The sequence below is a fragment of the Trypanosoma equiperdum genome (assembly GCF_001457755.1).
Source record: "Trypanosoma equiperdum strain OVI genome assembly, contig: ctg_1079, whole genome shotgun sequence".
Taxonomy (NCBI): Eukaryota; Euglenozoa; class Kinetoplastea; order Trypanosomatida; family Trypanosomatidae; genus Trypanosoma; species Trypanosoma equiperdum.
Genome location: NW_027123037.1, coordinates 23,321 through 33,927, shown reverse-complemented (window position 1 = coordinate 33,927; position 10,607 = coordinate 23,321). Strand labels below are relative to the sequence as shown.

At 48.8% G+C, this 10,607-nt stretch overlaps 6 protein-coding genes across 6 annotated transcripts; all 6 read right to left on the bottom strand.

Moving 5' to 3' along the window:
* Positions 1–315: 315 nt before the first annotated feature.
* On the bottom strand, positions 316–1,530 carry TEOVI_000674600 (2-amino-3-ketobutyrate coenzyme A ligase, putative; the record flags this gene model as incomplete). The annotated part of the gene is made up of 1 exon (XM_067220221.1): positions 316–1,530. The coding sequence occupies one exon, from the start codon at positions 1,528–1,530 to the stop codon at positions 316–318; it is 1,215 nt and encodes a 404-aa protein (XP_067076322.1).
* A 492-nt stretch (positions 1,531–2,022) lies between these two features.
* Positions 2,023–2,784, bottom strand: TEOVI_000674500 (uncharacterized protein; the record flags this gene model as incomplete). Its single annotated transcript, XM_067220220.1, has 1 exon — positions 2,023–2,784. One exon carries the CDS (start codon positions 2,782–2,784, stop codon positions 2,023–2,025), a length of 762 nt encoding a protein of 253 aa, XP_067076321.1.
* Positions 2,785–3,080: 296 nt separating this feature from the next.
* Positions 3,081–3,800, bottom strand: TEOVI_000674400 (Pentatricopeptide repeat domain containing protein, putative; the record flags this gene model as incomplete). The annotated part of the gene is made up of 1 exon (XM_067220219.1): positions 3,081–3,800. One exon carries the CDS (start codon positions 3,798–3,800, stop codon positions 3,081–3,083), a length of 720 nt encoding a protein of 239 aa, XP_067076320.1.
* Positions 3,801–5,815: 2,015 nt separating this feature from the next.
* Positions 5,816–6,310, bottom strand: TEOVI_000674300 (60S ribosomal protein L12, putative; the record flags this gene model as incomplete). Its single annotated transcript, XM_067220218.1, has 1 exon — positions 5,816–6,310. One exon carries the CDS (start codon positions 6,308–6,310, stop codon positions 5,816–5,818), a length of 495 nt encoding a protein of 164 aa, XP_067076319.1.
* A 298-nt stretch (positions 6,311–6,608) lies between these two features.
* Positions 6,609–7,718, bottom strand: TEOVI_000674200 (uncharacterized protein; the record flags this gene model as incomplete). Its single annotated transcript, XM_067220217.1, has 1 exon — positions 6,609–7,718. One exon carries the CDS (start codon positions 7,716–7,718, stop codon positions 6,609–6,611), a length of 1,110 nt encoding a protein of 369 aa, XP_067076318.1.
* Positions 7,719–8,716: 998 nt separating this feature from the next.
* On the bottom strand, positions 8,717–9,217 carry TEOVI_000674100 (uncharacterized protein; the record flags this gene model as incomplete). The annotated part of the gene is made up of 1 exon (XM_067220216.1): positions 8,717–9,217. One exon carries the CDS (start codon positions 9,215–9,217, stop codon positions 8,717–8,719), a length of 501 nt encoding a protein of 166 aa, XP_067076317.1.
* Between the last annotated feature and the right edge of the window lie 1,390 nt (positions 9,218–10,607).

Here is a 10,607-nt window from a genome sequence, read left to right as displayed (position 1 = left end):
CCCCCCGGGGCAGAAAAGGGAGATAAAATATACCTTGTATGGTCATTTTTCTCTAAACACATTGTGCATTCGCAGAATGTCGACGGAACGTTGCAAGAATACAAACTAAATAAAAAACAAGAAAGGAAAGAGACACGCTCATGAAAAAAAAAAAAGAGAAGTAGGGGTGGCACGCAATTATCCCTTTCTCAAATGCTTCTTTATAATAATTCGAATGACTATTCAAAGGGCATCTTGTGCCTTTGGTTCTGTTGAAAACTGATGCTAATGATGCCGAACACCGTTTTCTATTCCACGATTTACCATCACCGGACCCTATACGTTAAGTTCTTTCTTGATTTTTGTAAAAGCATCAACGGCAAGCTTCACGTCTTCTGTAGTGTGAGCAGCAGAGAGTTGCACTCGAATACGAGCCTGTCCCTTGGGCACTACAGGGTAGCTGAACGCTGTTACATAAATTCCTTCAGCCATCATCTTAGCAGCGAATTCAGCAGCAATACGTGCTTCGTATAGCATAACTGGAGCAATGGGACATTCCTCGTGCCCGCTGAGTGTGAAGCCGGCTTTCTTCATTTCAGTACGAAACAGATGTGTGTTATCTTGCAGCTGCTTCCGCGCACTCGAGGTGGTTTGCAACAGCTCCATCACCTTGAGCGTACCACCCACAGCTGCAGGAGCGATGGTGTTGGAGAAGAGATATGGCCGACCCTTTTGACGCTGAAGATCGACGATTTCTTTGCAACCTGATGAAAGACCACCACTGGCACCACCAAGGGCTTTGCCAAGTGTCGTGTTCAGGATGTCTACCTTGTCGATAACACCAAACAGGGCCGGGGTGCCGCGACCTCCCGGACCCATGAAGCCACTGGCATGAGAATCATCAACCATTACGTTTGCGTTGTATTTTTCGGCAAGCTGAACAATTTTGTCAAGCGGCGCAACGTCACCGTCCATCGAGAAGACACCATCTGTGACAATGAGGCGAATGCGATTATGCTGAGTCTTTTGTAGCGCAGTTTCAAGTTCCTTCATATCCAGGTGCGCATAGCGGTGGCGCTCCGCCTTGCAAAGTCGTACGCCGTCAATGATGCTCGCGTGGTTCAGTGCATCTGAGATGATCGCATCTTCTGAAGTAAGAAGTGCCTCAAACACACCGGCATTTGCATCGAAACAGCTTGGGTAAAGAATGGTGTCTTCCATCCCCAAAAACTCAGTCATCGTCTGCTCCAACTTTTTGTGGATATCTGTGGTACCGCAGATGAAGCGCACCGACGCCAAACCGTATCCGTGCGAATCCAACGCATCCTTCGCTGCCTGGATTACCTCCGGATGGTCCGCAAGGCCAAGATAATTATTCGCACAGAAGTTCAAAACCGGAGTAGCAGCGGTCGAGACATTGATGGTGGAGCTTTGCTTGGATGTAATAACTCGCTCCACCTTGTATGTACCAGCCTCCTTGATTGCTGCGAGTTGTGCAGCCGCCGCTTCCCGCAGCATTGAACTAACATAACGAGGAACAGTGCGGAACATATGTCACACAGAGAAAAATTAACTTGGCACAAGGAAAGTAGGTAGTACCAAAGCCAGCGACAACCTAACCCTTACGAAGACTCCCTATTCCGGAAAGCTTTGACGTCTGTATTTCTTACTGTCACCGATGTTCTGTTTAAAACCCCCTAAAGGAAAGTAAAGCTTTTGAGCACGTTTGTCAAAATCCCATCCTTGAATATAATGACAGTCATATCCAGAGTTTGGAGGGGGGTTTATGGTGTATGTGGTATAGACAAATGAACAGATGATTAGTAGTAGTGGTAGCAGCAGCCACAGCAGTTGCAGAGATAAATAAAAAACAATGGATGAGATTCATTCAGCACGAAATCTTGCGTGGCGGCAGAGCACAAGCGTGTGCTGAGCGAACAACCCGCAACGAAACGCGTCAAAACGTCCCCGGCCACACCGTAACCAAGTGGTCCAGCCAAGAAGGAAAAAGAATTGACGAGATCAAATAAAAGAAATAATGTCTCATTTCTTCGCCGGAAGGTTGATTGTGCGGAACTGGTGAACAACACGGTGAGGCAGCAACCCTTTTATTTCCTCTCGGCTCTGATTGGACAACACGATAAACAGGCCACGCGCCCCATCGGGGAGAATACGATTCCCGCGAAGTGTATTATCCTCTAGAAGCTCCTTCAACGCGTTGTCAACATGCTTTACAACTGAGAGATCCTTAACCAACCAAACAACACAACGCGTCCCTTTGGCATCATGCTGCAAACGTTGCATAAACGAACCAACGCCGTCAAACTGGTTTTCTAGTGTGTACAGCTTCCCGCACGATGATAGCCCCCTTAAACTCTCCTCTACGGCGGAGTGGCCGGCACCCCGAAGATGAATGCCAGTGACACCAAACATCCTGCTCGCAATGGCCTGTTGTACTTCACCTCCCGCTGGGAAACAGTGGCAAGGAGGAGCATCGGTCGCATCCCACGGGGGGAAAATGGACCAAACACACGTGAGTACAACAGCTAAAAGGACACCAATTACATGGCACGGTCCGAAGCCCGTTGGGCTCGGCGCTTTTTCACTCACTGCACGAACGGACGGACTGTTCAGTGGGCGCGCGACTCTAGCAACCGGTGTCTCATTTGTTCTTTTTACTTCATTACCACTACCACCCAACGCTTCGCCAGAAGATGACGACGTCAGTGGCTTTTCTTGGGGTGATATTACGGCCTTCGCACTCTCTTTTGTGCGACGCGCGCGGGGTGGTCTCTTAGGAGGCATATTATTGGGGGATGCCGCGTTCCTTCAGTCCCTCCACCCTATCTCTATTTCCTTTTGGCATATTCGTTTGCGTACAAAAACAAAAACAAAGGCAATTACATGAAGTAAAGTGAAGGGACATTTAAAAATATCATGGACGTAAACCTAGGACAATGCTCGCGCCAGTGAAGAGCAAACAAAAGGACCGCTGCCCCATGATGCTGACTAAATTTTTCCATTCGAACACGAACAACAGCGCTGAGAGCATATTTCGCTGCTGTTCCCCCCTCCTCCATCCCTCGCTGCCCATCGAAATGTCAACCACGAGGTAAAGTGGGGGGTAGCGATAACTTATGATCCTCAACTGCCACAAACTGTTTGTACTCCGCCACTTCCTCCCAATGGTGTCTGGTGCTCAATTTTTTGAGTGCCTCCCGTCCCCGATCGGACACCGGCCACTGCTCGCTGCTCATCCGCCTCGCCAATTCCAATGCCATCTCACCATCGTCAGCCACCTCCGCCGCTTCGAGTAAGTGCGTATACGTGTGTGGAAGAAAAGGCACCCCATCAGCGTCTTGTTCTCTTCCAACAGCCAGAGCCTCAGCGTACCCTCCACGGGACATCTTGGCTTTAATGAGCGCAAGGTAACAAATACTATCTAACTTTAGCTTGCCGCTAAAGCAACTAAACACTTTCTCCACTTCCTCACTGCGGTTGGCGTCAGCACAGGCTGCAAGAGCGCAACCGACACCAACGACATCTGGTCGGATGTTCTCCCGCCTCATTTGCTTCAATACCATCAATGAGGCCTCCCATGCAGTCGGAGGCACACACTGGCGAAGGATGTTTGTGTAGTGGGAGACATTCATTGCCACCCCTTCGTGTCGAGCGGTGTGCCACAACTCCATCGCACGGAACCAGTTGTTTGCTTCAGCGTTGAGCAGCTCCTGCTGAAGGGCGTACACGTGACCGAACTGATGCATCCACCCGCCACCATAGCGAGGAAACACGCCCTGCCCCGACAATCGCGGGTGCATTAGTTACGGCCTTTCAGAAGCGAGATCATTACAGGGGAAAGCAGAAGAAAGAGAAATGGTGGTGAAGGTGCACAGATAAGTTGTGTAGAAAAATAAGAAAGCACGCGGCCCTTACCGTCCACATTGTAGGCGAGGAATCGAAACAAAAAAAAAAGCAGACAGCCAGAGAGTGACGTTGGCGGGCACCCGAGAGGGGCCTCAACTCACCCAGACATTCCGTTATGTTTTTTTTGCTGCTGTCTTTTCCCCTGATTACTTTTAGACTTCTTCCCCCATCCTCTGGCAGTTGACCTTCTTCCAAAACCTCGTAGCCATTCCAATTGCAGGAGCCTGCAAAAAGGGAGGCAAAGAATGAGAGGGAAAAAACTGAAGGAGACAAAACATAGTAGTAGAGGAGAAGCAGCAGCCAAAAACACTGAAACGGTACAATCGGATGCCCTCCTAAGACGCCTTCCCAGAACAAAAGAAAAATATTAAGGCGCGAGATGGCTCAGTACGAACCAGGTATCGGACAAAACGGGGCGCCGAGGCGGCCGCCAGCGCGCTTTATTGCACCTCTTTTCGATGCATCAGGGCGCTTACTTGGAGCGCTGGCGCATGCGTCGTCGTCGGCGCTTTAAGCGCTTTATGCGCTTCTTGTGCCACTTGGGCCGCATCCCTCCAGGGCGGCTGATGGTCCCCATCCTTCACCTTCTGACTAGAGTAAATAAAGAAAGCAAGGAAGCAAAGAAAAAGCAATGGGGAGCCGTCCGTCGATAAGAAAGATGCAGAGAGTAAGAAAAACTGTCACGGGCTTCTGGTGAGGTGAGCCTTGGAAAAGGGAACCCCCCCCCCCGCCCCCGAGATGGTTTACTGCCGTACGGTGAACAGAACACCACGCAGTATTGAAGGAGAGCGCTAACAAAAGAACAAACCACACGGGAAAAAAGGGCCGCTCCTCGGCGTATCAAAAACAGAAGAAAAAAAAAGGAACAAATCATAAGGGTGAATACACACTTGGGTTGTTCCCCTGCCACGAATCCATGCGCGACAAGACAAGTGAGCGACACTGATTCGCGCGACCGCGGGATCGTTCAGCGGTTCGACTGTCCACTTACTTGGAGCGCTGGCGCATGCGTCGTCGTCGGCGCTTTAAGCGCTTTATGCGCTTCTTGTGCCACTTGGGCCGCATCCCTCCAGGGCGGCTGATGGTCCCCATTGTGTGTTCTAATGTATTTGGTAGTTTTAGACGTTACAAACAAAGGCAGCGCAAAAGAAAAAAAAGAGAAAGCGTTAACAGGAGGTTGGTTGAAGTGAGCAGACGGCAGTCAAACACCGGGCGCGTATGACTGTCGCCCACAGCAGTTAGAAAGGAGTGAGGGCCAAGACAATAATATAAGAAAGGAACATTATAGCACAGGCATACCTCCAAAGGGGAAGAAAACATTGACACTTGTTTCCACTCTAGAAGTAGAAAAATGGAAAGGTAACTAGACGACGAAAAAAGGGGGGAAGACATCAAATGCTTTGTTTCCGTACCCATAAATAGGTTGCACGCACATGTGCATGCGTTTCGTTGATCGGGAGTTCGGCGTGCGAAACTCGCAAAAAAGGAGCACTGAACGGCACCACGAGGAATGTTCACCGATGCATCAGGGCGCTTACTTGGAGCGCTGGCGCATGCGTCGTCGTCGGCGCTTTAAGCGCTTTATGCGCTTCTTGTGCCACTTGGGCCGCATCCCTCCAGGGCGGCTGATGGTCCCCATTGTGTGTTCTAATGTATTTGGTAGTGTTGTTCAGCACGCGATTCAGCGATGTGAGGATAAAGAAAAGGTAAAAGAAAAAATGAGCAGGCGAACGGAGAGGGTTGCAAAAAGAGACACATCAGTTATGCACTTGAGAAAGAGAGCTGATACCCGCATGGGTGGCTTGTGGGAGGGCCGGCCACCCCCCTTTCCTTTTAGATATTAACAATTGGATGGTTAAAAACAAAACTAAATAAATAACAAAAGGAAAAAAAAGGAACCCACCAAAGTTTAGTTGGGGACCTTCAGCTTACCTTCCTGAACCTTCTCCTGAATCGCGCGCGGGTGCTCACCGTCGATGGTACATCCGATGGAAACGGCAGTGCCAAGTACCTCCATCACCACAGATTTCATGCTGGCACCCATAGAGTTCGGCGCCGACTCCTTCGCAATCTTCAGAATCTCAGAGAAGGCGATGTTACCGTCATGCTTAATATTCTTCACCTTCTTGCGATCACGCGGTGGCTCCTTCAGCGCACGGATCAGCCTTGAGGCGACAGATGGCGTGACGACGACGGTAGCCACACGGTTCTTTACGCGCAGCTGACACGTAACCTTGAGACCCTTCCAGTCCTTCGTGGATTTGGCGATGTCCTCACCGATCTTTTTCGCATTCAAACCGAGTGGACCAACCTTGGGGGCGAGTGACGCCGTTGCAGGCACCTCACCACCCACAGCACGGACGACGACTGTGATCTCCTGATTGGGGTCAAACTTTGGAGGCATGGTTCGCTGTGGCTCCTTTCTAAAACAACAATTCATATAGAATAGAGTTGAGAACTGGATGCGCTGGTAGACCAAGAGAACACGAAAATGCAGCGAAAGATGAAACACTGGAAAGAAAACAAAAACGCTCCACAAGAATGGTAGGATAAGAACGGACGAATGTGCACACGTGTGTACGTTCTCTCCATGGAAGTGTGCATTTCCCCAGTCTGTGAAAAAACGGGCACACACTAAACGACTCAAGTATACTTGCGTGAGAGATGGCGAACGGGGACCAGGCCCCCAAATAGTGTGACCATTAGTTCTCGCGCACGGCAACTGAGCCGTCGCTATCAAGCACCACACGCAGCGAGGCAAGACTCGGTAACCTGCTGGAGAGATGTTGCAACACGGCGGGCCCAACGACTCCAACCACGGCTTTGGAAACACAACGTCCATTTTCCGCTGGTAAATCGTCCTTCACCAAATCAATAAACCACTCAACTACCTCATCATCAACATCCAGTTTGCCAATCCCGTGCCGACTATCACAGCGGTACCCATCGACGGTTGCTCGGACTATTTCCCTCGCAGTCGACAACGACGCTGGTAGGAAAGGATAGGTTTGTATCATAGACGAAGAAAGTTGCGAGTAGAGACTCTTAAAATCACTTTCTACGATACGTCGCATATCTGATAAGCTCTTCCCCCGCGTTCGCCCTTGGCGACCAAAGTCTGTTGTTATTATCACCGTCAAGTAGTTGAGTGGCGCGTCAGAGGCCTCGGGGAATGTCGTTGCCCTACCGAATAGCGGAAGGAGAACGCGCACCAGATCCGGATGCAAGCCATTCAAGTCGTTGACTATAACAACACCGTTTCGTGGATACCGCTTGGCGTGTTCCACAATTTTCTGCACCACATCGCTGCGGAAGTCTGTCACTGAGTAACCGTCGTAGCTTACTCCGGAAAGCACAAGGGAGGTATCACCCACCAGGCACGACATGTCACGGCAGCGAAAGGCGAGAGCAAGGGATATGAGTTGCGCAAGCGTCGTTTTCCCCACCCCATTGTCACCCGCGAAGTGTAACACTAAAGGCCTCCCCGGATTTGCTAGTTTGACCGCGATATCTCCCTTTACACCCTCAACCACATGCGGTTGTCCTTTAAGACCCTTTTGCAAGAGCCTTGCCAACCTCCCCATCACGTCACGCTTGTAGTCGTGTCTATCCACATCGACGGGGTAGGTGAAGAGCTGGCATTTAACTCTCCCCATAAAACTGACCTGGCCATCACAAAGCGGCTTTTCCAAACAGCCGCTGTTATGCGGGCTCTTACTCTCGAGACTAAAGTCGAAGTGTGCCCAGTTCACCGTGTAGGAGAAAACTGCAACCAATAGTGCGAGGCATATCCCGGTGAGACCCATACCCATGAAGCTCGTAGTAGCATACAATAGGGGTGACGGCAATGAGAACCCCCTCACGTTGTATTTCAACAAATTGTCGGAGAGTGAACAACAACAGTCCGGAACGAGGAAAATGCAAATGGAGGGAAATAAAACAAAAAAGAAAAAATCGAGGAGTGAAATGCAGTGGGCACTCTCACATATACAGAGATGGAGAAAAAAAACGACGACAGTGCCGGAGTTGGTTACAGGTGAAACAGAAGAGGAGACAATAAAATACCAAAGGAAATTACACCGTCGTCACCACTGGTGTTATCAGTTGAATGGAAAAAGGTTGAAGTGTCGCAAGGGGAAGAAGTAGACGGTGGAACCACCCCTCTTCTCCCCATCTTCCCTCGTTGATAGGTTGGAAAAAAATAAAGATGAGCCAAGTTGGAACAATAACAATAAAATACCTAAAATAAAACACACAAGAAAAAGAAGATCTTCTAATTTGTTTGATTGCTTATCCCCTAATACCTTCCCACGGAACTCGTGAGATGCCATTTTACAGTTAAGCCCCCCCATACTTCCTCGACAACACCTTACTTCACAATTAGTCATTCATTCAGTTATTAGTGAGTTCACCATGCTCCTTTTATTTGCACGCCTTTTACACGCAGAAACAGAATTCACGATCGTAAAATATATTAACGGACAAGTAAACACGACCGCAATCTATTGAGTCGTGTACACGTATACATATAGGTAAACTTGAACAAATTTAACGGAAGAAAACGATAAGAACAACGCACACACAAAAAAGATAACTGTACTCTGTCACTCTCCCCCCTTTGCCTCTCTCATGTCTTGCTTAAAACGTTAACACATTAATCCACACGTCTTCACTTTTTTAAAACACACACACACACTTTACTGCTGCCAGATTTAGTCTGTATCTTCACGCGAGTCTTTTCTTCATTCTCTCATAGAAGTGGGGAGTTTCATCACGGACAGGGTGCCGCTGTTGATGCGCTCCAGGTGTCCTACAACATGCTCGTCTGAGGGCCCTCCTTTCCGTTACCGTCTTCTTCCCCCTTACGTAAACTGTCGAATTCGGGTGGGTTAGATGGGGTGCCGGAGCGGTAAAGAAGGTATACACAAACAGAGCACCATTTCAACCCGCACACCATGGCGGTGCAGGAGCAGAAGTTGGATTCACCCGTCCACTTTTCGCGCCTCTTAATACCAACCACAAGCGTGTAGATTGACAAAGTCAGTAAGGCAACATCCGCTGCAACAAGAACGCCCATGATCACGACTCGCTTAAGACTCCTGGGTTGGATGCGGCTCTGAAGTCCCTCAGTTCCCATAACGTGCATGGCGATTGCCAGGCCGATGAAAATGGAGGCGGCTACAAACCCCGAGGCGGCCATAAAGTTTGAAAACTTTCGGACGAATACGGCGGCTCCCACAAGGTACGAAATGAGGAATATTGTGTACACCGTTACGCGGATTCGGAGACACGCTTTCTCTGAAAGAGCCATTTTCTCTTATTTATTCACTCTTGACTTATTGCCGTAGGAAAATTGTCTATCTCTGGCGCAATACATGAACAAGTTTAACGGTAGGAGAAAGAAACGGTAAGGGGAAGAAATAGGCATGCCACCAAAACAACGACACAAAAGCAGCCTTCATGTGCTGGGCACTACGGACACGTAGTAAAGCGAAAGTTAAAGGGTAAAAAGAAAAATAATGAAATCGTTCCCGCACCAGTAGTGCTGTCCGTGGCCAAAGCACGCGCATTCCCCTGAAGGCACTTGGGACGTACTAGAAAAGATGTACACGCCACAGCAAATCAGAGCGGGACAACCAGGGACCTCAGCGAGCACCGAAGATTCTGGACCCTCCTCTACGATCTGATGAGGGGAAAAAAGTGAGGGGACGTAAAGAAAGGAGGGAGGGAGAACCCCCAACAGCATGGTAGTCAACAGCTGAAGGAGATTCTAGTGTGCGCAGCAGTGGAAGAGAAGCCACAAACGCCTCTTTGCACACTGGGGGACATACAACACAGCATGAGCCACCCTCACAGAAGGAATTGTTGTAACATCTCCTCTCCCTTCTTACCAAACGTTCCCTCTCCCCACCCCAACACACAAATATGCACCCCCCAATCAACATTTAAGATTTTGTACGTTCCTATCATTTAAATCCTTATTCGTTCTGCGTGTTATTTTTCATTTCTTTTCCCCCTTTAACACTGTGAAGCACTCGTGGAACACCACAGTATCACACCTTTAAATCGTTTTCTTCCGTTTTTTTTTCGCTTCCCATCTTTCCTTTATGCGCCTCTTTCCGAAACAACTCAACACACCCTCTTCTCTCTGGGAAAGAGGCAGAGGTCCTGAAGGCGGAAAGACTTTGAAACATACATGAAAAAGATATTTTCCCCCGCAAGCATGTGATGTAAGATCAAAGTAAAAGAAAGAATGAAGGGGGTACACAGACATCCGTCTGCGTGTACGTATATTTATACGGCTCACGTGGGTTTCGCGCCCACGTGACATAGGGCAATGATTAAAAAGGCGAATAAAGCGCGTGGTAAATGCTAAACGAAAATAAAGGAGCCGATTACATCAGCACCGGTCGATACCGGCACTAGAGAGAGAGTGGCAAAGAATGAGGAGGACGATTGAACTAAATATATTAACCAAGTTGTAACACTGAAGATTTAAAAAATAAAATAAAGTAAACCATCAGTACCCTCCCTCTCCTATTTTTTCAAACCTATTCCTACACCAGAATAGCACACAACTGCCACAACGTTGAGGACCTTATTCGCTTTTGATACGGAAATCTCCATTCTATCCCTCAGCCTTCAACCACACTCACATCTCCTCTTTCCGGCTTTCCCATACGTCGAAAATATAACGCACT